The sequence below is a fragment of the Salvelinus fontinalis genome, chromosome 3, assembly GCF_029448725.1.
Source record: "Salvelinus fontinalis isolate EN_2023a chromosome 3, ASM2944872v1, whole genome shotgun sequence".
In the NCBI taxonomy this organism is placed as follows: Eukaryota; Metazoa; Chordata; class Actinopteri; order Salmoniformes; family Salmonidae; genus Salvelinus; species Salvelinus fontinalis.
In genome coordinates, this window is record NC_074667.1 from 44,193,994 (window position 1) to 44,221,766 (window position 27,773).

Here is a 27,773-nt window from a genome sequence, read left to right on the forward strand (position 1 = left end):
ATTAAAAAGCCTCTGCCACACACCCTGTGCCTCCTGTTCGGTGCCATCCAGGATCCCTCCAGGATCTTATAGGTGGGCAGAGATCACCATAGCCTAGCACAACTGGGCCTCATGCAGATAGATGTGTGCCTGGCAGGGATAGATGGAGGGAGGCGATTGACGCCACAGAGAACTCTTGTCCCGTGGTCCTCTTTTGAAACCCATTATTCGACGGACAGTCCATCGCTTTCCTCCAGGGAAGTTGGAGAGAGCGACATGCAGAATGTGCATCACATTGGCCGGACGTGCTGCTATTGCTCAGCGAGCAGCTGAGAAGGACACGTGGAACAGACAAATCTGTGTTGAGTCACGAATATCAGTTTGTGATTTCCTGACAATGTCAGGCCACACTCAGAGCAGATATATGCAAAACTATTCTTCCACTTCATTCCACTTATTACCTGATCTGATCTGTGGAACAGCCAAAGGAGATACCAAATCTTTACTTTACAGACAATACTTATTAAATTGAAGCAGACATCCTTGGCCAGACTTAATAATAAGCTGATATCTGTATGTTTATCCCAGAGCTTTAACCACACTGTGAGCTTAGCTGCAGGACAATATAGAGTTAAAACAGAAAGCAGCTGCACCCTATTCAATCCATTCCTACTGCTGCAGATGGTTTAATCATAGTCTTTCAATAACTTTGAATATTCGGAGTAATAGAGGGCTGCAAGCGCAGAAGGTGGTTGACGCTCATTTGATTTAAATCACTGGATGACATCCAGATCATGAAATGATAACATGAGCAGAGTGTCTTAACTTTGATCCAGCCATCCTTCTGGGTTAGATTCACTGGAGGATATTGAACAACAACTAACAAGCAAACACAGGGCTGTCCCTTTGGTGGCAGTGCCATGTGCTGCTTAGACTGAAAGCTGTCTAAGAGAGGGTCTCTACACATACTGACACTGACTGTGTGTGGGCTTTAACTGACTGCTACTCTATTGATTAAATGCAATTGGGTGCGAGTGCCGGAGCCAGTCAATTATCAGTTAATAAACAGCAGAAGTTTTCTATTAGTGCCTGTTAGTGCGTGTGATTGTTGCTATGTGGAATTGACCAGGAGAGGGGAAGGGAGGTGACGTGAGGAGCGTTGCCTTGGGTGTATTATACCTAACTCCATTGGGTTGCTTTTTCTTGGCCGGTTTTGTTATTGTAATTCTGAGCTTAAAATATAATACATCTGCAAACAAACTCACAATTCTCTGCTGGGCAGGCCCAAACTGTAAGCTCAGGAATCACACTCCAGAATGAGTCCCACAATTGGTAATACAGCACACTATCCAATAGAGAATCCATTACACAAGAAAGAATGGAGCCAGACAATGCAATGCCTGCTTGCTGCAGTGTGACTACTCATTGATAACGTTACAAACCTCCAGTGGGTTCGATGCATGTGCCTCGTAGAAGTGCGCACAGCGATCGTCACACATCTAATGTGTGGTAAATTTAGACACAGTGGAGCATAGATTTCACAGCAGTTGCACAGGAACATAACACCTCCACCTGTGTTTCCCTCAGTAAGTCATCCCTCTCTTGTGGAACCAGAGACAAAAGCCTGACAACACATGCCAACTGTATAAATAGTATAAAACATGGTTCTATTGTGGACTGTTACCAGTGACAATACCTTCAATCAAAGGCCAGCTTTTGGGATTTGACTGCAGGTGCTAATGCATATTACTCTCTGGCTGCCATTGATGTAAGCTAAAACATGAATGGTGACTATTATAGGGGGGAGGCCAGTCCCTGATGATGTATGTAGGAACATCTACAGCTATAGCTCTTTCCCCTGTCTTCCAGCATGCTGCAATGCAGGCTATGGCCTACACTAACCATAGTGGCCACCTAGAGGCGGCATATGGGCTGGCGCCCCCTTGGGGTAATGGGTGGGACGAACCCAGTGTCGGGAGTTGGGTTATTGGGAACCTACAGCTGGGAGACCGCCCTCTCATTCCATCAACAAACCTCAATTTAATTAGCTCACCTGCTGATCACTAGGTAGCCTAGTGGTTAGAGCATTGGGCCAGTAACCGAAAGGTTGCTAGATTGAATCCCAGAGCTGACAAGGTAAAAAGTTGTCGTTCTGCCCCTGAACAAGGCAGTTAACCCACTGTTCCTAGGCCGTCATTGTAAATAAGAATTTGTTCTTAACTGACTTGCCTAGTTAAATAAAGGTTACATTTTTTTTTTAAATCCCCTCCATCTCTTTCACCCATTCCCCAAAGTCCTCCGTCAAAAATAACATTCGATCTGGCTTACCTGCCTCCCTACATCCTCCCTCCATCCTCCCCCTCCAACTTGGATCTCCTCTTCTGATTGGCAATTACCTTAGCGGAATCTTGTATCACAATGATTTTTAAATGGTTCCTTATCAGTATTGGCAACCTCAGTGGCGTGTGCATCGCTCAAAACCACACGTGGCCTCTGTACCTTTCAATGCTCATTTTAGGTTGAACTGGTGTTTATACAGCTTGATTTGTTTACACCTACCAGCATTATTTTTAAGGTATTTTGATTTGTCATTTATATTATTGAGTGTACACTTCAGCGGTGGGCAATCTATCTTGCTGGGAGCATTTAATGCCATTCGGTCGAGGTCCTAGCTACATGTGTGTATATATACAGTATACCTGGGACAGGAAGGGTATATATAGAGGGACAGTTCTGATAGAGTAGGGATCCCTTTAGTATTAGCTGACTTTCTCCAGAGAGTGCTAACAGACAAAGCAATTGCCGTCTGTGAAGATTGCCCGCGAAGGCTAGCTGTCTCCGGTGACTGATAAAACCCACCGTCTGCAGCCCACAAAACCACCAGCATCCCATCGCTACTGCTGCTGTCCCTCTGGTTCAGCTACCAGCCTCTTCCTCCTAACCTCAGGGCTTCCATATGGGGCCCTATTATGACTGCTGTTTAATTACCAATCAAAAAACAGCTCACTCCTCTTAAGGGATGGCTAGCCGAGAGGGAGAGAGAGGGAGAGACAGAATGAGAGAGAAATAGCTCACATGGGCTCTTTAAGCAGAGAGAGAAGACAAAGTGTGAGGGAGAGCAAAAAATTGATGGAGAGAGAGAGAGACAGTGCATCTGCATGATGAATGTGAATAGATGTAGAGAGACAGAGGGAGTGTGGAGGACAGATGGGCAGAAGCAGTCATCTGGCCGACATAATTTTTCTGGGGATGTGTTTGTGTTTACAAACAGACCCTGCCAGGGAGAGAGGGAGGGACTTAGCAAATTAATGTTATAAATTATCCATGATTTATGTTTGCTGCCTTGGGGACAACAGTAAAAGGCGTGCAGCATCGATAGCTGACCCGGCTGAGCCTTATCCTCACCCTAGCACCACACAATTAGATGTTCCGTCTGCCACATGGCCCAGCATCACCACTTACACACATACACAATAACAAACATACCCTCACGGCCATGGTGTTAGTCAGGGAGGCTGCGTGTCTGGACAGATGGGCATTTGTAAAGGAGACCTAGGTCTCATGTCTTCTCTGTTAAAATAAAGGTTAAATTAAAAATAAATAAATGCTCACAGTGCTGTTTCTCATGGGGACACTAAGGGATAGAAGCAGCAATTCATTGGCCAACACTGAAAGCCTCCAAGCCTAAGACTGCTGTTGTTGCTATTATTCTCTGGATGTCTATTTCTATACTTTTACAACTGAATCATGGATCTGAGAGCTGTGCTAGCCAGTCATTGGCTTTTCATTGCAGCCATTCATACCGCTCCAACTCTGGACTGGTCTGTTATTGTCTACTCTAGACCCTCAGGAAATCTCAGGTAGGAGCCATTTCATTTCACACTCCTCCATGTATACTATAACTTTACAACCTTTTAGGTAATAGAAAATGTGTTGATGCTAAAGTGGCTCTTTCAACATCTATTCAAACACCCCCCAAAAAAGCTTCACTCAGGAGTAACAGAAAACAGATTGGCTGTAAGTGCTCTGCAGGTCCCAGGTACTAGCTGTGGTCTTTCACTTGTGAGGGCGCAAGTAGCACAAACCAAATACATGTACATTTATTGTATTTGAAGGGGTGTTGGGAAACAGAAGCTACAAAGGGCTGTGGGCAGTTGGTAGGATAGATCTAGACAGCAGTGAAACGGCAGGGGTTCCATTATAACCGTAAGAGCTATGGAGACCATTGTTCAAACTCTGGCCAGTTATTTTAGCCCAATCTAACTATTAGACAGTCATGAAAGGCCTTCGTAACAGGACTTCACTATTACGATTGACAAATGAAAAGCCTACATCCGTGTATTTGTTTATTTCGACTTTCGAAACAGTGGGTCCCAAACTATTTCCGATGCCTGGTGCAATTTCCCAATGCCGTACTGTCAGTTTGTCAGTAGGAGAATTGTGCTGTGAGCACTGCTTGAAAGGATGTTACCAATATGAAATGAGTGTCTTTTTTAGACAGCTGTTTATTTAAATCTAAAAACACCTCATTTGACAACTTAGAGCTGCTGAACATGGTAACACTTGTTGATAATGGAACATGTGAACTGACCCCACACCACTGAGAAACGGGCCTACACTATGTCATGGATGAGTCTAATCCTCCTACTAACCTCTATAAGCCGAGACAGATATAGATCCGTCTCCCACTATAAGAGCAACAGTAGCTCAACCATATGGGGATGATGAATATTGAATTATCTAAATGAACAAAACAACATGTAATATTTATGGTTACTTAATATTTGTTTTGTATCCCTTACAGCTTGAAGCTGCCCTTCACAATCCGGTGCAGTGTGCTTTGCTGGGCTACTCTGCAGCGAGCACCTCGCTACCTCAAGGCTATCTCTGGGTGAGTGACTTACACATGCACAGTTTACAGGCACACATATACATACATGCATGCATGCACACAAACACACATGTGCACACAGGAGTATTTAAAAAAAAAACATTAACCATGACACCTTTTGATACAAATATATCCTCTGTAATATTACATTTGTAGTGGCCTCAGGGTTGTTCACATCTATTAATCAAAAGTACAAAACATGTGGCAATGAAAAGGATACAAATAGTTTTTCTCTACAAAAACAAGTGTTGCCATGCAAACTGACCCGTCAGTTTCATTTAGTATAGAGCTTTTCAACTGTCAAAACAATAAGTTCTATATGCACCCACTAGAGGTTCCCCAGTAAACATCTGGCGCTAAAGAGCCCCATAATTGCTAGCTAGCTAGTTGGGGTGGCAGGTAGCCTAGTGGTCAGAGCGTTGGGCCAGTAACTGAAATGTTGCTAGATTGAATCCCTGAGCTGACAAGTTAAAAATCTGTCGTTCTGCAGCTGAACAAGGCAGTTAACCCACCGTCATTGTAAATAAGTATTTGTTTTTAACTGACTTGCCAAGTTAAATAAAGGTTAAATAAAAAATGTAATAAAAAGTTGGCTAGCTAGCACAAAATGACAAGTTCGTATTTCTTGATCCAACCAAAAAACAGAACAAACTAGTTATATACACACATTGACTTGTTGCTATCAGATCCACTAAACAAAATCATCAGACAATGTTTATTTCCTGTTGATTATCTGTTTGCTCTGGTGGTGTTATATATGGCTAGCACAGCAAATAACCATATCACTAGTGTGATATGAAGGTAGAGAAAGATGAACTTACCTTGTTAGCCAGCTAATGTTAGATAGATGCATTTTTCTCACGGCAGCCAACATTATAACTAAACTAAATGTAGCTAGCATAACCTTGTGGTGATAATTGTAAACTGCATATTAATTGCACCAGGATGATACATAACATGAAGCAAACAAATTGCAACTTTATGTAAACTTTATTATTTTGAAATTAAGTCAAATTAACCTTAAAATATTCCATTCTGCACACCCTCATGATCGTGATATTTAAGTGTTAATGCCCTTGAAGCCGATGTTTGGAGCATATATTGGCACAGGGTGTTGTTAGGCCTGAGATGAACTTGAGGGCCGGCAAACAGTGCCAATATATCCTCCAAACACCGGCTTCGAGGGCATTATCAATTTGTTTTTACAACGGGTTACAAACATATTCAAATAATGATTGACATATTTTCATTCAAAATTTTATTGTCATGAATTTATTCATACTATTTCATCCTTCCACAAGATATAGTCCGGATACAAATCTAGGGTTGCTACCCAAGCCGACAGGATGCAACCCAGACATTCAGTATTTTTGTTCTGTATCTATGGACACGACCCAGCCGTTTGCTCTAAATGTTCCATTGCCATACTGGCTGGCAACATTCTGATCCCTTGCTTTTTAGCTAGCCAACTACGGCTAACTTAGTCACGTCTAAAAGTGCAGCCAGAATAACAGCAAAGTAGCTGCAATTGCATTTGTTTAAACTGTTTTCTAGAGACATTTATTTGGATACATCCATAACATTGAGCAAATGAGGTGCGATTTCGCCTGACATAGAAAATGTGCTCACTCATCAGGACACTGTTGTTCAGATGAGCTAGCCAATAACACCACTAACACAAACACTTCAAACTGAAGCTGGAAAGACTGCAAACTAGCTGAATTTACCTTTTTTCAATTGACATTTCTTTGTATACAGTTGAAGTCGGAAGTTTATATACACCTTAGCCAAATACATTTAAACTCAGTTTTTCACAAATCCTGACATTTAATCCTAGTAAAAATTCCCTGTTTTAGGTCAGTTAGAACCACTTTATTTTAAGAATGTGAAATGTCACAATAATAGTACAGAGAATGGCTTATTTCAGCTTTTATTTCTTTCATCACGTTCCCAGTGGGTAAGAAGTTTGCATACACTCAATTAGTATTTGGTAGCATTGCCTTAAACAATTTAAACTTGGGTCAAATGTTTCAGATAGCCTTCCACAAGCTTCCCACAATTAATTGGATGAATTTTGGTCCATTCCTCCTGACAGAGCTGGTGTAACTGAGTCAGGTTTGTAGGCCTCCTTGCTCGCACATGCTTTTTTCCCTCCAAACTTAAGATGGGCATTATGGTCAAACAGTTATATTTTTGTTTCCTCAGACCAGAGGACATTTCTCCAAAAAGTACGATCTTTGTCCCCATGTGCAGCTGCAAACCGTAGTCTGACTTTTTTATGGCGGTTTTGGAGCAGTGGCTTCTTCCTTGCAGAGCGGCCTTTCAGGTTATGTCGATATAGGACTTTTTTACTGTGGATATAGATACGTTTGCACCTGTTTCCTCCAGCATCTTCACAAGGTCCTTTGCTGTTGTTCTGGGATTGATTTGCACTTTTCGCACCAAGTACGTTCATCTCTAGGAGACAGAACGTGTCTCCTTCCTGAGTGGTATGACGGCTGCTTAGTCCCATGGTGTTTATGCTTGCGTACTATTGTTTGTACAGATGAACGTGGTACCTTCAGACGTTTGGAAATTGCTCCCAAGGATGAACCAGAGTTGTGGAGGTCTACAATTTTTTATCTGAGGTCTTGGCTGATTTGTTAGGATTTTCCCATAATGTTACAAATCTCCGCAGTTGAAAATGGCAATGTTAGTGAGATAAAAGGGAGATAATGTCTAGATGCTTTTTATAGTGGAGATCAAGTTTATAAATTGCTTGTCTGATGAGACAGTGGATTGTGCAGTCAGATGGAACAGAGTAAATAGGCATTTTAACGTCATAGATTTAGCCGGTGGTAATTTTTGGAATAGACACCGGCTGGTATGCGGTTTTAACCAATCAGCATTCAGGGTTAGGCCCACCCGTTGTATAATTGCTAATAATGTCTCTCTCCTGTGCATGTTATCCTTAAGGTCTACCGTCATTACAAGGATAGGGCTTGCACTAATCCAATTCATGGGGGCATGTACAGTAGCTGTAGAAGTCAAACCTGGTATCCTTCAACATGGTTAGCCTCATTAATTGTCGAATAAAAAAGAAAAACCCACACACTGATCTTGCCAGTATCAGCCTTTTATTTTCTTTCAAGTTATTAGCAAATGATTCCCACACACATAACTTCTCAGATGTGTGAGTACTTTTCCTATTTCTTATAGTATCATTTCATATGGAGAAAACATATTAACAAAATGTTAACAATGTACAAGCCACATATACAAGTGCATTGGACATGCCCACAAGGCTAATACTAATCCCATCATATGTCTGCATTGGGCATGCATGCCATAAATAATATAACTTCTACTGTAACCAAAAGGGTAGAGCACGGATAGTGGAGGCAAGAGAAAATACCCTGTAGAGTGACCACAGTAAATGGTCACTTTTACATGGGCTGCAGAGTAGCCATGTAATGTATGAGTTCCATCCCTGTATGGCTGAGCGGGCCGGGATGCAAACCCTAATTAAATGACACTTGTAGCTAGCATGCTAACCACTGGAGAAGGATGACAGTGAGTGTAGCAGAATGAAGCAAATAAGGGCAAAATTGCATGAGGAGATCCTCCCGCAGCTGAGATGCTTAAAGTATTAAAATATAGATACATTCATGATAGACAGGAGGAGACACTACTTGAAGTCTCAGGGGGGTAACATCACAGTGGCTACTAGAACTCACTTGCAGCTCACCTCTGCTACAGTCACACCCCTTTCACCTCCTATGCCACCGACAGTATAACTCAGCTGCCACAACTTACCCATTACTATCCATGCAGACAATGCAGCGCGCTGCAATGCTTCTATGAACTTACATTTTCTAAAATAGATTCGTCCCCAGACGTAAAGGACCATCTCACCTTCAAATACACTTAAGAAAACAACTATACTAAGTTAGCTAGCTAGCTGTTTACAGCTGCGACGGAACAACTGTTGTTTACAAATGCACCCAAAGTTCTTTGGGGTTCCAGAGTTCACTTATGCTCAAAAAGCCATTAAAATGGTATATACCAGAGTGTGGGAGAAATAAGACTACAGATGTTTTTTTTTTACGAGTGAAGCAAATTGCACTGGCAGACAAAAGTGCCACAGTCCCTGGACTTGTTGGAATTTTGCTGGTTTTAAGAGGAACACTTTCTGTGAAAAACCTTGCCTCAGAAAATAAATTGTCTGTTAATCTTAAAGCAAAATGTTTTGGTTCCCCCTCCTTTCTGGGAAGAGTGGGCATTTTATTGGGTAATCCCCATGAAGCACATGGATAAATCAGCTGGATAAGGCCCTCTAGGACCCATCTAGACAGACTCAGCTCCCTCCCACTAGGCGTTGTTTCAACATACAGTCATTTTTCAACGTATCGTGACGTGGAATCTATTTGTAAAATACATTGGATTTACAAAGAGTCATCAACATAAACAGTTGTTTTGAGGGTGCAATTTCAACCACAAGATCATGTCATAATGGTAACCAATTTTCAACATAGACAAAGGTTGTTTAAAATATGTTGAATTTGTACCTCTGAAACAATAGACCTTCAGTATTCTTTTTTATTTATTTAACCAGGCAAGTCAATTAAGAACAGTCTTATTTACAATGATGGCTTGGCCCGAGGCAAAAGGCCTCCTGTGGGGACGGGGGACTAAAAATATAACAATGTGAGACACGGGCATCAGCACAAATACAACAGAAAACAAACTGCTCAAGGGACACCAGGTCCTGGAATTTAAGGTTGGCTTGGAGGGAATTCTAAGACCAGAAGGCTGATTAATAAAAAGGACCTTTTTTCCATGCTTGGTTCTCATTTTTGGGACTGTTAGCTTAAAACAAGATTGAGATCTGAGCTTAAATTAGTTTTAATTTCGAGCTAGAGGATAGGATAGATAAAATGGCAGTTTTCCTAAAATGAGAATGAACCAGTGTTTGAGCCTGCGTGTTGCTAGTGATGTTCACCCGACATCACTGTAAAGATCACAATGGGGAGTTAGACGTCTCTGATTGGTGACAAAATTAATTGCTGCATGACACACATAGTCAAGAGCCTTCAGTGTAGCGCTTGAAGCTTGCCCATACAGTAAATAGTATCACCATAGTCAGAAAAGTACAACGAATCAACTATTTTCTGGCGGCAAAGGGAAAAACAAGCTTTGTGCCAATAATAAAACCCAATATTACATTTACATTTTTTTCATTTGTGACTCACAACCTGGATTCGCTCTTATGTAGCAAAATTTGAAATTGTGTTTTTTACATTGGTTAAAAGTAGAGAGCTACAACATGGGAAAGTAATTCTGCATTGAAAGTTGATCAACTTGTAAACTCACTTTTAAGAAAACTGCCTTTGAATTAGGGCTGGGTGATAAATTGAGTTTTTTTCGATATATTCAAGTTTATGTTTTAGAGCGATATGGAAAATGCCTGCATCGCAAGAATCAACGTTCTGTTATAATGTATTAACGTTTTACAAATGCAGCATCTCCCTGTCTCTTCTCTGTCAGCCCAATGCCGAATCATGTCCCAATTGCATGCAACACGTGCACAGAGGTTATCCACCAATCACAACCCTAAACAGTCTTTCACAAATTGTAACCACGCTGGAGAAGTGTAGCGGCGGTAAAACTTCCACTAAAATGGAAAGTGAGGAAGCCAGCTCAGCCTCTCATGAGGATGAAATCATCCCCAAAAAGGGCAGCAATATTTTTTCAGTAATATGGAAGTAATTCGGGTTTAACCTGTCTAGGATCAGCGTGGCGCTAGCGGCACCCCCCCCCCCCCCCCCCACTGAAAAACCAGTGCCGCGAAATTCAAAAAAAATATTTTTTTAAAATATTTAACTTTCACACATTAAGAGGTCTGATGTTCAGGGAAACGAATGGCCTGTGCAAAATGTGTCGAAAGACAATTGCTACGAAAAGCAGCAGTACAACTAACCCCTTCCATCACCTGCAACTGAAACGTGCAGTGGAATGGGAGGAATGCCGATTCCAGTCGCCAGATTCCCAAAACGTCTGCTAAAAGACAAACTATCATAGCCACATCCTTTTCAAACGTAATCCCTTATGACAAGAAAAGTTTGAGGTGGAAGGAGATAACGGATGTAGTGACCTATTACATGGCGAAAGATATGGTTCCAATCTTTACAGTAGAAAAGCCAGGCTTTAAAAAGCTGCTAGGTACAGTTGACCAGAAATATCAGCTGCCAAGACGCAAGTATTTCACGGAGGAAGCCCTGCCGCGATTATACACTGCTACCTGCGAAAGAATCACAGAGAAGCTGGCTAGTGTTTCTTATTTTTCGAGCAGAACGTCAGAGCCATACCTAAGTGTGACAGTCCACTACATAAATGAAGACTGTAAATTGCAAAATGTCTGCCTCCAGACGTCTTACTTCCCCGATGATCATACGGGTGAAGTAATATCCCAGGGTCTCAGAGACTCTCTGGTATCGTGGAAGATGAGCGAAGACCGACAGGTGTGCATGACAACTGACAGCAGGAGTAACATGATAAAAGCATTGCGCTTGAACAACTGGACCCGCCTGCAGTGCTTTGGGCACAGGCTTCACCTCGCCATTGGTAAGTGTGACATTGGATAATTAAAGTGCATTCAAAAAAGTAATGTTCTGTAGGCTAATGTATTAGTAGTTGTCATTCTGAGAATCCAATAGCAAATAACCACAGGCTGTTTTAATTATAACAACACATTAACTAAATTAATACATTTTCAATCAAAATTATGATCTAAATTACATATTCAAACAGCTAGTGGTCTAACATTCCTAAACAATAGAATAGACATGTGGGTGTGTGTTGTTCATTTGATTTGCACAAATAGGCCTTGAGGCCTTGTATATATTTTTTTATTTTAATACAGAAAATTCAGTTAAGAATTATGTCTTGGCCTTTTTTTATTCGTTTAGAGAAAAACAAGAAATTGAGATATATATTGTAAATCGTCCAAACCTCTGAAAAAAATGGAGATATTACTTTTAGGCCTACTTTGAATGTTTTGGTATCTAGTGAAGAGCTCTTCTTTGTCTACACCCTTTCAGCATCATTCACACCCTCTTAAGCTTTAGCCCCACCCCTCTCGTTTTGATCTTGGAGCATTCAGAGCGCACACTTGATGCTCTGGCCAATGATTTGTTTACCTCTGGATAACATGAAAACAGCCTAACCGGGACTGCTGGCAACAAATTCATTCAGATTTTTTCCGACATGTACTGACACTGGCCATATTCAACGGGTGTTGTACACTTTAGCTTAAGACATGTAGCTAGCTAGATAGGTAAACAATGAACCTAGCTAGGAAAACAGCGTGTAAGATCGCACATGTCACGTAACGTTAGATAACGAGCCAGCGAGCTAACATTAGCTAGTTAAACAACAATGAACATAGTGCCAACTTATGTTGTTTCTACCCTGCATGAATCTGCTGGGAGCTAACCAACCAGGTTCAATGTTAGCTAGCTACTGTAACATTAAGCTCTAACTAGAAAAGCAAATGGTTCTGGGATACGAATAATAACGTCATACATGTAATGTTAGCTAGCTAGCTAACAGTACACTTTAGCTTGACATTAAACCCCTTTCTGTAAAAATTTGAAACGTGTAATATTTGAAAATGTCGCTAGCTAACGCTAGACTATCTTACCGGTATACATCATCATGCATGATGGAGTCTCCCTGTCAAGGATGCCATGCCACAGTTGCCCTTAGTTTGAAGATGTAATCCGGAGACAGGTGTTTTCTCCATCTCTTTAGCCATCATACTCTAATTCCACTGATTTCGAAACTCGATCCTCCAGAAAGTGGAAACTTATACAGCTCCACTACACGATACATTTTTTTTAAAGCAGCATTCGACAGGATTACCAACACAGACTGACCAACTGAAATAGACAGAAGCCTGCTATGTGGCAGACCAATCTGAACTCCTCTCTTGGCATGCCCAGGCCACTCATTATCCCAGACAATCATGGCTATCAATCAATCAATCAATTTTATTTTATATAGCCCTTCGTACATCAGCTAATATCTCGAAGTGCTGTACAGAAACCCAGCCTAAAACCCCAAACAGCTAGTAATGCAGGTGTAGAAGCACGGTGGCTAGGAAAAACTCCCTAGAAAGGCCAAAACCTAGGAAGAAACCTAGAGAGGAACCAGGCTATGAGGGGTGGCCAGTCCTCTTCTGGCTGTGCCGGGTGGAGATTATAACAGAACTATGCCAAGATGTTCAAAAATGTTCATAAGTGACAAGCATGGTAAAATAATAATCATGAATAATTTTCAGTTGGCTTTTCATAGCTGATCATTAAGAGTTGAAAAACAACAGGTCTGGGACAGGTGGCGGTTCCATAACCGCAGGCAGAACAGCTGAAACTGGAATAGCAGCAAGGCCAGGCGGACTGGGGACAGCAAGGAGTCACCACGGCCGGTAGTCCTGACGTATGGTCCTAGGGCTCAGGTTCTCAGAGAGAAAGAGAGAACGAGAGAATTAGAGAGAGCATACTTAAATTCACACAGGACACTGGATAAGACAGGAGAAGTACTCCAGGTATAACCAACTGACCCTAGCCCCCCGACACATAAACTACTGCAGCATAAATACTGGAGGCTGAGACAGGAGCGGTCAGGAGACACTGTGGCCCCATCCGAAGAAACCCCCGGACAGGGCCAAATAGGAAGGATATAACCCCACCCACTTTGCCAAAGCACTGCCCCCGCACCACTAGAGGGATATCCTCAACCACCAACTTACAATCCTGAGACAAGGCCGAGTATAGCCCACAAAGGTCTCCACCACAGCACAAACCAAGGGGGGGCGCCAACCCAGACAGGAAGATCACGTCAGTAACTCAACCCACTCAAGTGACGCACCCCTCCTAGGGACGGCATGAAAGAGCACCAGCAAGCCAGTGACTCAGCCCCTGTAACAGGGTTAGAGGCAGAGAATCCCAGTGGAGAGAGGGGAACCGGCCTGGCAGAGACAGCAAGGGCGGTTCGTTGCTCCAGAGCCTTTCCGTTCACCTTCACACTCCTGGGCCAGACTACACTCAATCATATGACCTACTGAAGAGATAAGTCTTCAGTAAAGACTTAAAGGTTGAGACCGAGTCTGCGTCTCTCACATGGGTAGGCAGACTGTTCCATAAAAATGGAGATCTATAGGAGAAAGCCCTCCCTCCCGCTGTTTGCTTAGAAATTCTAGGGACAATTAGGAGGCCTGCGTCTTGTGACCGTAGCGTACGTATTGGTATGTACGGCAGGACCAACTCGGAAAGATAGGTAGGAGCAAGCCCATGTAACGCTTTATAGGTTAACAGTAAAACCTTGAAATCAGCCCTTGCCTTAACAGGAAGCCAGTGTAGGGAAGCTAGCACTGGAGTAATATGATCAAATTTCTTGGTTCTAGTCAGGATTCTAGCAGCCGTATTTAGTACTAACGGAAGTTTATTTAGTGCTTTATCCGGGTAGCCGGAAAGTAGAGCATTGCAGTAGTCTAACCTAGAAGTAACAAATGCATGGATTAATTTTTCTGCTTCATTTTTGGACAGAAAATTTCTGATTTTTCTAATGTTACGTAGATGGAAAAAAGCTGTCCTTGAAACAGTCTTGATATGTTCGTCAAAAGAGAGATCAGGGTCAAGAGTAACGCCGAGGTCCTTCACAGTTTTATTTGAGAATAATACTTTACAACCATCAAGATGATTTGTCAGATTTAACAGAAGATCTCTTTGTTTCTTGGGACCTAGAACAAGCATCTCTGTTTTGTCCGAGTTTAAAAGTAGAAAGTTTTCAGCCATCCACTTCCTTATGTCTGAAACACAGGCTTCTAGCGAGGGCAATTTTGGGGCTTCACCATGTTTCATTGAAATGTACAGCTGTGTGTCATCCGCATAGCAGTGAAAGTTAACATTATGTTTTCGAATAACATCCCCAAGAGGTAAAATATATAGTGAAAACAATAGTGGTCCTAAAACGGAACCTTGAGGAACACCGAAATGTACAGTTGATTTGTCAGAGGACAGACCATTCACAGAGACAAACTGATATCTTTCCGACAGGTAAGATCTAAACCAGGCCAGAACTTGTCCGTGTAGACCAATTTGGGTTTCCAGTCTCTCCAAAAGAATGTGGTGATCGATGGTGTCAAAGGCAGCACTAAGGTCTAGTAGCACGAGGACAGATGCAGAGCCTCGGTCTGACGCCATTAAAAGGTAATTTACCACCTTCACAAGTGCAGTCTCAGTGCTATGATGGGGTCTAAAACCAGACTGAAGCATTTCGTATACATTGTTTGTCTTCTGAAAGGCAGTGAGTTGCTGCGCAACAGCTTTTTCAACATTTTTTGAGAGGAATGGAAGATTCGATATAGGCCGATAGTTTTTTATATTTTCCGGGTCAAGGTTTGGCTTTTTCAAGAGAGGCTTTATCACTGCCACTTTTAGTGAGTTTGGTACACATCCGGTGGATAGAGAGCTGTTTATTATGTTCAACATAGGAGGGCCAAGCACAGGAAGCAGCTCCTTCAGCAGTTTAGTAGGAATAGGATCCAGTATGCAGCTTGAAGGTTTAGAGGCCATGATTATTTTCATCATTGTGTCAAGAGATATAGTACTAAAACACTTAAGTGTCTCTCCCGATCCCAGGCCCTCGCAGAGCTGTGCAGATCCAGGACAGCTAAGCCCTGGAGGAATACGCAGATTCAAAGAGGAGTCCGTAATTTGCTTTCTAATGGTCATGATCTTTTCCTCAAAGAAGTTCATGAATTTATTACTGCTGAAGTGAAAGCCATCCTCTCTTGGGGAATGCTGCTTTTTAGTTAGCTTTGCAACAGTATCAAAAATAAATTTTGGATTGTTCTTATTTTCCTCGATTAAGTTGGAAAAGTAGGATGATCGAGCAGCAGTGAGGGCTCTTCGGTACTGCACGGTACTGTCTTTCCAAGCTAGTCGGAAGACTTCCAGTTTGGTGTGGCGCCATTTCCGTTCCAATTTTCCTGGAAGCTTGCTTCAAAGCTCGGGTATTTTCTGTATACCAGGGAGCTAGTTTCTTATGACAAATGTTTTTCGTTTTTAGGGGTGCAACTGCATCTAGGGTATTGCGCAAGGTTAAATTGAGTTCCTCAGTTAAGTGGTTAACTGATTTTTGTCCTCTTACGTCCTTGGGTAGGCAGAAGGAGTCTGGAAGGGCATCAAGGAATTTTTGTGTTGTCTGAGAATTTATAGCACGACTTTTGATGCTCCTTGGTTGGGGTCTGAGCAGATTATTTGTTGCGATTGCAAACGTAATAAAATGGTGGTCCGATAGTCCAGGATTATGTGGAAAAACATTAAGATCTACAACATTTATTCCATGGGACAAAACTAGGTCCAGAGTATGACTGTGGCAGTGAGTAGGTCCAGAGACATGTTGGACAAAACCCACTGAGTCGATGATGGCTCCGAAAGACTTTTGGAGTGGGTCTGTGGACTTCTCCATGTGAATATTAAAATCACCAAAAATTAGAATATGATCTGCTATGACTACAAGGTCTGATAGGAATTCAGGAAACTCAGAGAGGAACGCTGTATGTGGCCCAGGAGGCCTGTAAACAGTAGCTATAAAAAGTGATTGAGTAGGCTGCATAGATTTCATGACTAGAAGCTCAAAAGACGAAAACGGCATTTTTTTTTTTGTAAATTGAAATTTGCTATCGTAAATGTTAGCAACACCTCCGCCTTTGCGGGATGCACGGGGGATATGGTCACTAGTGTAACCAGGAGGTGAGGCCTCATTTAACACAGTAAATTCATCAGGCTTAAGCCATGTTTCAGTCAGGCCATTCACATCAAGATTATGATCAGTGATTAGTTCATTGACTATGACTGCCTTTGAAGTGAGGGATCTAACATTAAGTAACCCTATTTTGAGATGTGAGGTATCACGATCTCTTTCAATAATGGCAGGAATGGAGGAGGTCTTTATCCTAAGAAGATTGCTAGGGCGAACACCGCCATGTTTAGTTTTGCCCAACCTAGGTCGAGGCACAGACACAGTCTCAATGCGTATGGCTGAGCTGACTACACTGACTGTGCTATTGGCAGACTCCACTAAGCTGGCAGTTTGGCTAACAGCCTGCTGCCTGGCCTGCACCCTATTTCATTGTGGGGCTAGAGGAGTTAGAGCCCTATCTATGTTGGTAGATAAGATGAGAGCACCCCTCCAGCTAGGATGGAGTCCGTCACTCCTCAGCAGGTCAGGCTTGGTCCTGTTTGTGGGTGAGTCCCAGAAAGAGGGCCAATTATCTACAAATTCTATCTTTTGGGAGGGGCAGAAAACAGTTTTCAACCAGCGATTGAGTGCTGAGACTCTGCTGTAGAGCTCGTCACTCCCCCTAACTGGGAGGGGGCCAGAGACAATTACTCGATGCCGACACATCTTTCTAGCTGATTTACACGCTGAAGCTATGTTGCACTTGGTGACCTCTGACTGTTTCATCCTAACATCGTTGGTGCCGACGTGGATAACAATATCTCTATACTCTCTACACTCGCCAGATTTAGCTTTAGCCAGCACCATCTTTAGATTAGCCTTAACGTCGGTAGCCCTGCCCCCTGGTAAACAGTGTATGATCGCTGGGTGATTCGTTTTAAGTCTAATACTGCGGGTAATGGAGTCGCCAATGACTAGGGTTTTCAATTTGTCAGAGCTAATGGTGGGAGCCTTCGGCGTCTCAGACCCCGTAACGGGAGGAGTAGAGACAAGAGAAGACTCAGACTCAGACTCCGACTCGCTACAGAATGGGGAAAACCGGTTGAAAGTTTCTGTCGGCTGAATGAGCGACACCGGTTGAGCATTCCAACAGCATTTCCCTCCAGAAGCCATGAGAATGTTGTCCGGCTGCGGGGACTGTGCGGGGGGATTTATACTAACGTTACTATCTGTACTTACTGGTGGCACAGACGCTGTTTCTTCCTTTCCTACACTGAAATTACCCTTGCCTAACGATTGCGTCTGAAGCTGGGCTTGCAGCACAGCTATTCTCGCCGTAAGGCGATCGTTCTCCTGTATATTATGAGTACAGTGACTGCAATTAGAAGACATCATGTTAATGTTACTACTTAGCTTCGGCTGTTGAAGGTGTTGACGAACCATGTCCAGATAAAGCGTCCGGAGTGAAAAAGTTGAATGAGGGAAAAAAGTTGCGATGGAAAAACTAAAAATATAAACGGTAATTAAAAACAAAACAAAACAAAAAACGTAAAGTTATCAGCTAGCAAAGTAAAGTAAAGTTGGCAGCAAAACGCACAGCAACAAAACGCACAGCAACACGTCTGTAGATTCAACAGGAAGTGACGTCAAGAATGTCAGAGGTCTGGCTAGTGGGAAGGTTTGCTCACTTTTTCTGTGGCTTAACCAACAAGGCCCGTAATTTAACAATTTTTTTCGTATTTACAGATGGCACACACGTATGTTATTATTAAGGCACATGTAAGCTCACATGTTCCAGAAAGTATTTTTGCCAAAAAATGCATTTTGATAAAAATAAATAAAAAACATTAAATTTGCTCTCCTGTGAAGTCATGACTTGCTACATACGTTTTGTTGCAGAGGAATTCAGAACAAGCTTAAAAACTTACATATTATGTTAAATTATGTGAAAAGCTGTTTCAAATGCCAAAGTCAAACTACTGCCACTTGAATACAGAACAGTTTCATCTGCATACAAATTTACATCAGCTGTCTCAATATGTCTCCAAATGTTGTTTGATATAGATAATAAACAACAGGGGACCTACAATTGATCAGACTTCAAAGGAAAGATTCACCCATTTTGAATGTTGAATGTTCTACTGTTTTTGTGATGTTCTGTCGATTCTCTGTGTCATTTCAAGCAGACAGAAATTCTGCCTATATGACGTAGTCGTGTGATAAAGCCACTCTTACTACACTATATGATCAAATCAAATCAAATTGTATTTGTCACATGCGCCGAATACAACCAGTGTAGACCTTACAGTGAAATGCTTACTTACAAGCCTTTAACCAACAATGCAGTTTTAAGAAAATACCCCCCAAAAGGTAAGAGATAAGAATAATAAATAATTAAAGAGCTGCAGTAAATAACAATAGCGGGGCTATATACAGGGGGTACCGGTACATAGTCAATTTGCGGGGGCACTGGTGTCAAGGTAATTGAGGTAATATGTACATGTAGGTAGAGTTATTAAAGTGACTATGCATAGATAATAACAGAGAGTAGCAGCAGTGTAGAAGGGGGGGGGGGGCAATGCAAATAGTCAGACTAGCCATTTGATTAGATGTTAAGGAGTCTTATTGCTTTGGGGTAGAAGCTGTTCAGAAGCCTCTTGGACCTAGACTTGGCGCTCCGGTACCGCATGCCGTGCGGTAGCAGAGAGAACAGTCTATGACTAGGGTGGCTGGAGTCTTTGACAATTTTTGGGGCCTTCCTCTGACACCGCCTGGTATAGAGGTCCTGGATGGCAGGAAGCTTGGCCCTGGTGATGTACTGGGCCGTACGCACAACCTTCTGTAGTGCCTTGCCGAGCAGTTGCGATACCAGGCAGTGATGTAACCCGTCAGGATGCTCTCGATGGTGCAGCTGTAAAACCTTTTGAGGATCTGAGGACCCATGCCAAATCGTTTCAGTCTCCTGAGGGGGAATAGGTTTTGTCGTGCCCTCTTCACGACTGTCTTGGCGCGTTTGGACCATGATAGATCCTTAGTGATGTGGACACCGAGGAACTTGAAGCTCTCTACTCTCTCCACTACAGCCCTGTCGAAGTTGCAAAAGCCCTGTGCTCAGCCATCTAATTCCTGTAGTCCAAAATCAGTTCCTTTGTCTTGCTGACATTGAGGGAGAGGTTGTTGTCCTGGCACCACACTGACAGGTTTCTGACCTCCTACCTATAGCTTGTCTCATCGTTGTTGGTAATCAGTGCAGCAAACTTAATGACGGTGTTGGAGTCGTGTCTTGCCATGCAGTCATGGGTGAACAGGGAGTCCAGGAGGGGACTGAGTACGCACTTAAGGGGCCCCCGTGTTGAGGATCAGCGTGGCAGACGTGTTGTTATCTACCCTTACCACCTGGGGGCAGCCCATCAGGAAGTCCATGATCCAGTTGCAGAGTGAGCTGTTTATTCCCAGGGTCCTTAGCTTAGTGATGAGCTTTGAGGGCACTATGGTGTTGAACGCTGAGCTGTAGTCAATGAATAGCATTCTCACGTAGGTGTTCCTTTTGTCCAGATGGGATAGGACAGTGTTGAGTGCAATAGAGATTGCATCATCTGTGGATCTGTTGTGGCGCAATGCAAATTGGAGTGGGTCTAGGGTTTCTGGGATAATGGTGTTGATGTGAGCCATGACCAGACTTTCAAAGCAATTCCTGGCTACAAACGTGAGTGCTACAGGTTGACAGTCATTTAGACAGGTTACTTTTCATGTTCTTGGGCACAGGGTCTATGGTGGTCTGCTTGAAAGATGTTGGTATTACAGACTCAGTCAGGGACAGGTTGAAAATGTCAGTGAAGACACTTGCCAGTTGGTCAGCGCATGCTCGGAGTACACGTCCTGGTAATCCGTCTGACCCTTTAGCTCAGTGCGACTGTTGCCTGTAATCCATGGCTTCTGGTTGGGGTATGTACGTACAGTCACTGTTGGGACAACGTCGTCGATGCACTTATTGATGTTGCCAATGACTGATGTGGTGTACTCCTCAAAGCCATCGGAAGAATCCTGGAACATATTCCAGTCTGTGCTAGCAAAACAGTCCTGTAGTTTAGCATCTGCTTCATCTGACCATTTTTTTATAGACCGAGTCACTGGTGCTTCCTGCTTTAACCTTTCTAGGGTATGGGGGCAGTATTTTGACGTCCGGATGAAAAGCGTGCCCAAAGTAAACCGCCTGTTACTCAGGCCCATGCATATGCCCATGCTCATGCATATGCATATATGGTAGTATTGGATAGAAAACACTCTAAAGTTTCCAAAACTGTTAAAATAATGTCTGTGAGTATAACAGAACTGATATGGCAGGCAAAAACCTGAGGAAAATCCATCCAGGAAGTGGCATTCTTTTGAATCAAATGTTTTTCCATTGAAAGCCTATCCACCATATAAATGGATGTGACCTAGATTGCAGTTCCTATGGCTTCCACTAGATGTCAACAGTCTTTAGACATTGTTTCAGGCCTTTATTCTGAAAAATGTGTAAGAATGACAACATTTTCTGAGTGGTCGCTCGAAGAACAAGAGCTTTTTGCGCACACGACTGGGATCGCGCCCCCCGTTCTTTTTCCTTTGTATTGAATACACTATTGTCCGTTTGAAATATTATTGATTATAAAGACAATAGACACCCTGAGGATTAATAAAAAAAACATTGTTTGACATGTTTTGACGAACTTTACCTGTACTATTTGGATCTATTCGATTGCCTGTTGTGACCGCCATTGAGCCAGTGGATTACTGAACAAAACGCGCTAACAAAACTGAGTTTTTTTGGATATAAAAAGGGACTTTATCGAACAAAACAAACATTTATAGTGTAACATGGAGTTTCGTGAGTGCAACCATATGAAGATCATCAAAGGTAAGTGATACATTATTTTGCTATTTCTGACTCTCGTGACTAATCTACTTGGCTGGAAATTGTTTGTATGCTTTTGTAAGTGGGGCGCTGTCCTCAGATAATCACATGGTATGCTTTCGCCGTAAAGCCTTTTTGAAATCTGACACAGCGGCTGGATTAACAAGAAGTTAATCTTTAAGCCAATGTATAACACTTGTATATTTTATGAATGTTTATTATGAGTATTTCTGTATTTTGAAATTGGCACTCTGCAATTTCACCGGATGTTGGCAAGGAGGGATGCCACCTACCCTAGAGAGATACATTTTTGCAGTCTGTGCTAGCAAATCAGTCCTGTAGCTTAGCATCTGCTTCATCCGACCACTTTTTATTGATCTAGTCACTGGGACTTCCTGCTTTAATTTTTGCTTGTAAGCGGGAATCAGGAGGATAGAATTATGGTCAGATTTGCTAAACGGAGGGCGAGGGAGAGCTTTGTATGTGTCTCTGTGTGTGGAGTAAAGGTGGTCCAGAGTTTTTCCTCTGGTTGCACATTTGACATGCTGATAGAAATTTGGTAAAACAGATTTAAGTTTTCCCTGCATTAACGTCCCCGGCTGCTTGGAGCTACGCGTCTGGGTGAGCGTTTTCTTGTTTGCTTATGGCGGAGTACTGCTCATTCAATGCTGTCTTACTGCCAGCCTCTGACTGTGGTGGTATGTAAACAGCTACGAAAAATACAGATGAAAAATCTCTAGGTAGATAGTGAGGTAGCTTATCATGAGATACTCTACCTCAGGCGCGCGATAGCTCGAGACTTTCTTAGATATCGTGCACCAGCTGTTATTTACAAAAATACATAGTCCGCCGCCCCGGATGCAGCTGTTCTACCCTGCCGATGCAGCGTATAACCAGCCAGCTGTATGTTGATAGTGTCGTCGTTCAGCTACGACTCCTTGAAGCATAAGATATTACAGTTTTGAATGTCCCATTGGTAGTTTAATCTTCATCGTAGGTCATCTATTTTATTGTCCAAAGATTGCACGTCTGCAAGCGGAATGGAAGGAAGTGGGGGTGTATTCGATCACCTACGAATTCTCAGAAGGCAGCCTGCCCTCTGGCCCCTTTTTTCTGCCTCCTCTTCATGCAAATCACAGGGATCTGGGCCTGTTCCTGAGGAAGCAGTATATTGTTCGTGTGGGCTTGTCAGACTCATTATAAGAAAAAAAGGATTCTGCCAGTCCGTGGTGAGTAACCGCAGTTCGGATGTCCAGAAGTTATTTTCGGTCACAAGAGACGGTAGCGGCAACATTATGTAAAAAAATAAGTTACAAACAATGCAAATAAACGAACAAGAAGCACAATCGGTTGGGGACACGTAAAACGTCTGCCTTCTTCTCCAGCGCCACTGGCCGATGTCATAACTTGGAAGGATGTCTTTAATCATATTTTTGGTCTAGCACATTTCTCCTATTTGTCTGCCTCTTCAGTCCAGGTTGCATTGCATGGTGCTGTTACCAGAGATATTAGATAGAGGATTTTATTTGTTACATACACATGGTTAGCAGATGCTAATGCGAGTGTAGCGAAATGCTTGTGCTTCTAGTTCCGACAATGCAGTAATAACCAACAAGTAATCTAGCCTAACAATTCCACAACTACTACCTTATACACACAAGTGTAAAGGGATAAAGAATATGTACATAAAGATATATGAATGAGTGATGGTACGGAACGGCATAGGCAAGATGCAGTAGATGGTATAGTGTACAGTCTATACATATGAGATGAGTAATGTAGGGTATGTAAACATAAAGTGGCATAGTTTAAAGTGGCTAGTGATACATGTGTTACATAAAGATGGCAAGAAGCAGTGGATGATATACAGTACAGTATATACATATACATATGAGATGAGTAATGTAGGGTATGTAAACATTATATTAAGTGGCATTGTTTAAAGTGGCTAGTGACACATTTTTACATAATTTCCATCAATTCCCATTATTAAAGTGGCTGGAGTTGAGTCAGTATGTTGGCAGCGGCCACTAAATGTTAGTGGTGGCTGTTTAACAGTCTGATGGCCTTGAGATAGAAGCTGTTTTTCAGTCTCTCGGTCCCTGCTTTGATGCACCTGTACTGACCTCGCCTTCTGGATGATAGCGGGGTGAACAGGCAGTGGCTCGGGTGGTTGTTGTCCTTGATGATCTTTATGGCCTTCCTGTGACATTGGGTGGTGTAGGTGTCCTGGAGGGCAGGTAGTTTGCCCCCGGTGATGCGTTGTGCAGACCTCACTACCCTCTGGAGAGCCTTACGGTTGTGGGCGGTGCAGTTGCCGTACCAGGCGGTTATACAGCCCGACAGGATGCTCTCGATTGTGCATCTGTAGAAGTTTATGAGTGCTTTTGGTGACAAGCCGAATTTCTTCAGCCTCCTGAGGTTGAAGAGGCGCTGCTGTGCCTTCTTCACAACGCTGTCTGTGTGGGTGGACCAATTCAGTTTGTCCGTGATGTGTACACCGAGGAACTTAAAACTTTCCACCTTCTCCACTACTGTCCCGTCGATGTGGATAGGGGGGTGCTCCCTCTGCTTTTTCCTGAAGTCCACAATCATCTCCTTTGTTTTGTTGACGTTGAGTGTGAGATTATTTTCCTGACACCACACTCCGAGGGCCCTCACCTCCTCCCTGTAGGCTGTCTCGTCGTTGTTGGTAATCAAGCCTACCACTGTAGTGTCGTCCGCAAACTTGATGATTGAGTTGGAGGCGTGCATGGCCACGCAGTCGTGGGTGAACAGGGAGTACAGGAGAGGGCTCAGAACGCACCCTTGTGGGGCCCCAGTGTTGAGGATCAGCGGGGTGGAGATGTTGTTACCTACCCTCACCACCTGGGGGCGGCCCGTCAGGAAGTCCAGGACCCAGTTGCACAGGGCGGGGTCGAGACCCAGGGTCTCGAGCTTGATGACGAGTTTGGAGGGTACTATGGTGTTAAATGCTGAGCTGTAGTCGATGAACAGCATTCTCACATAGGTATTCCTCTTGTCCAGATGGGCTAGGGCAGTATGCAGTGTGGTTGCAATTGCGTCGTCTGTGGACCTATTGGGTCGGTAAGCAAATTGGAGTGGGTCTAGGGTGTCAGGTAGGGTGGAGGTGATATGGTCCTTGACTAGTCTCTCTAAGCACTTCATGATGACGGAAGTGAGTGCTACGGGGCGGTAGTCCTTTAGCTCAGTTACTTTAGCTTTCTTGGGAACAGGAACAATGGTGGCCCTCTTGAAGCATGTGGGAACAGCAGACTGGGATAAGGATTGATTGAACATGTCCTTAAACACACCAGCCAGCTGGTCTGCGCATGCTCTGAGGACGCGGCTGGGAATGCCGTCTGGGCCTGCAGCCTTGCGAGGGTTAACACGTTTAAATGTTTTACTCACCTCGGCTGCAGTGAAGGAGAGCCCGCAGGTTTTGGTAGCGGGCCTTGTCAGTGGCGCTGTATTGTCCTCAAAGCGAGCAAAAAAGTCTGGGAGCAAGACATCCTGGTCCGCGACGGGGCTGGTTTTCTTTTTGTAATCCGTGATTGACTGTAGACCCTGCCACATACCTCTTGTGTCTGAGCTGTTGAATTGCGACTCTACTTTGTCTCTATACTGGGACTTAGCTTGTTTGATTGCCTTGCGGAGGGAATAGCTACACTGTTTGTATTCGGTCATGTTTCCGGTCACCTTGCCCAGGTTAAAAGCAGTGGTTCGCGCTTTCAGTTTCACACGAATGCTGCCATCAATCCACGGTTTCTGGTTTGGGAATGTTTTAATCGTTGCTGTGGGTACAACATCGTCAATGCACTTTCTAATGAACTCGCTCACCGAATCAGCGTATTCGTCAATGTTGTTGTTGGACGCAATGCGGAACATATCCCAATCCACGTGATCGAAGCAGTCTTGAAGCGTGGAATCAGATTGGTCGGACCAGCGTTGAACGGATCTGAGCGCGGGAGCTTGCTGTTTTAGTTTCTGTTTGTAGGCTGGGAGCAACAAAATGGAGTCATGGTCAGCTTTTCCGAAAGGAGGGCGGGGGAGGGCCTTATATGCGTCGCGGAAGTTAGAATAACAATGATCCAAGGTTTTACCAGCCCTGGTAGCACAATCGATATGCTGATAGAATTTAGGGAGTTTTGTTTTCAGATTAGCCTTGTTAAAATCCCCAGCTACGATGAATGCAGCCTCAGGGTGTGTGGTTTTCAGTTTACAAAGAGTCAGATAAAGTTCGTTCAGGGCCATCGATGTATCTGCTTGGGGGGGGGGGATATATACGGCTGTGATTATAATCGAAGAGAATTCCCTTGGTAGATAATGCGGTCGACATTTGATTGTGAGGAATTCTAAATCTGGTGAACAGAATGACTTGAGTTCCTGTATGTTGTTATGATCACACCACGTCTCGTTGATCATAAGGCATACACCCCCGCTCCTCTTCTTACCAGAAAGATGTTTGTTTCTGTCGGCGCGATGCGTGAAGAAACCAGCTGGCTGCACCGACTCCGTTAGCGTCTCTTGAGTGAGCCATGTTTCCGTGAAGCAAAGAACGTTACAATCCCTGATGTCTCTCTGGAATGTTACCCTTGCTCGGATTTCATCAACCTTATTGTCAAGAGACTGGACATTGGCGAGTAGTATGCTAGGGAGTGGAGCGCGATGTGCCGTCTCCGAAGCCTGACCAGGAGACCGCTTCGTTTGCCCCTTTTTCGGCGTCGTTGTTTAGGGTCACCGGCTGGGATCAGATCCATTGTATTGGGTGGAAGGCAAAACACAGGATTCTCTTCGGGAGAGTCATATTCCTGGTTGTAACGATGGTGAGTTGACGTTGCTCTTATATTCAGTAGTTCCTCCCGACTGTATGTCATGAAACCTAAGATTACCTGGGTTACCAATGTAAGGAATAACACATAAAAAAAATAATACTGCATAGTTCCCTAGGAACGCGAAGCGAGGCGGCCATCTCGGTCGGCGCCGGAAGTAGAGGTTTTCCATTGGAATTCAATTGGGAATTTAATGGATGAACATATAACGTCCCACCCAGCAGACTGTCGACCAATCCCATTCACATTCTCATGTTGCATCACGCCGTTGCTAAACTAATCATCACGCAATCCCTTTTCAAAGTCAGGGTATTAGTCGAGAAACGTGTCTATTTTCCTTGAAAGTACATAATGTCACGATTACAAAGCTATACAATATTACAGATATCGAGTTCATTATTTCCTCTGAAAAGATTTGTAATGTTGTACTTCCAGTGGTGTAACACATATGCTTGGTTTGTAAATTATGTTTTTGGATAGTGCCCCTGGCTATCCGTAAATTCAAAAAACAAGAAAATTGTGCTGTCTGGTTTGCTTAATATAAGACATTTTAAACTATTTATACTTTTACTTTTGATACTTAAGTATATCTTAGCAATTACATTTTATTTTAATACTCAAGTATATTTAAAACCAAATACTTTTAGACTTTTACTCAATTAGTATTTTACTGGGTAGCTTTTACTTTTACTTGTGTCATTTTCAGTATGACAATTGGGTACTTTTTCCACCACTGTGTACTTCTTGTTGACGAAATTCATGCTAATGTTGGGTTTTTGAGCTTGCGCCCAATTGACTCCCATTATTTCCTTGAAGGAGAGCTCTCCTTGTCCCAGAATTGCCAAGAATGCACTGCCTTAGCTAGCTAGCCAGCCAGCCGATAGAGAAAGCATTACATTGTGGATTTTGTAGTCAACTTGAGCTGCAAAAGTTTTCCACAACGATTTTCACATGTTGCTACCAACATTATTATAATGCCACAATCAAACATTTGTTCACAAAAAATATTGTTCTCACGTATTCATGTTATTTAACACTGTAAATTATAGGAATTAGTGGTTTTGGGTGGATTCTTCCTTTAACACACTGGGTTATTTTTTATTTCTTTTATTTAACCCTTATTTTACCAGGTAAGTTAACTGAGAACACATTCTCATTTACAGCAACAACCTGGGAAATAGTTACAGGGGAGAAGAAGGTTGATGAATGAGCCAGTTGGAAGCTGGGGATGATTAGGTGGCCATGATGGTATGAGGGCCAGATTGGGATTTTAGCCTGGACACTGGGGTTAGCACCCCTACTCTTACGATAGCACCCCTACTCTTAGTTACCACAGAGAGTCAGGACACCCGTTTAACGTCCCATCCAAAAAACGGCACCCTACACAGGGAAATGTCCTCAATCATTGCCCTGGGGCATTGGGATATTTATTTAGACCAGAGGAAAGAGT

At 43.1% G+C, this 27,773-nt stretch overlaps 1 protein-coding gene across 11 annotated transcripts in view; it reads left to right on the top strand.

Moving 5' to 3' along the window:
- Positions 1-27,773, top strand: part of LOC129849912 (chromodomain-helicase-DNA-binding protein 5-like) — a 196,710-nt gene that overhangs the window by 146,369 nt on the left and 22,568 nt on the right. For all 11 annotated transcript variants that reach the window (XM_055916640.1, XM_055916606.1, XM_055916600.1 and 8 more), the window contains one exon: positions 4,784-4,870. In XM_055916640.1, coding sequence (XP_055772615.1) covers positions 4,784-4,870 — 87 coding nt within the window. The remainder of the gene's footprint in view (positions 1-4,783; positions 4,871-27,773) is intronic.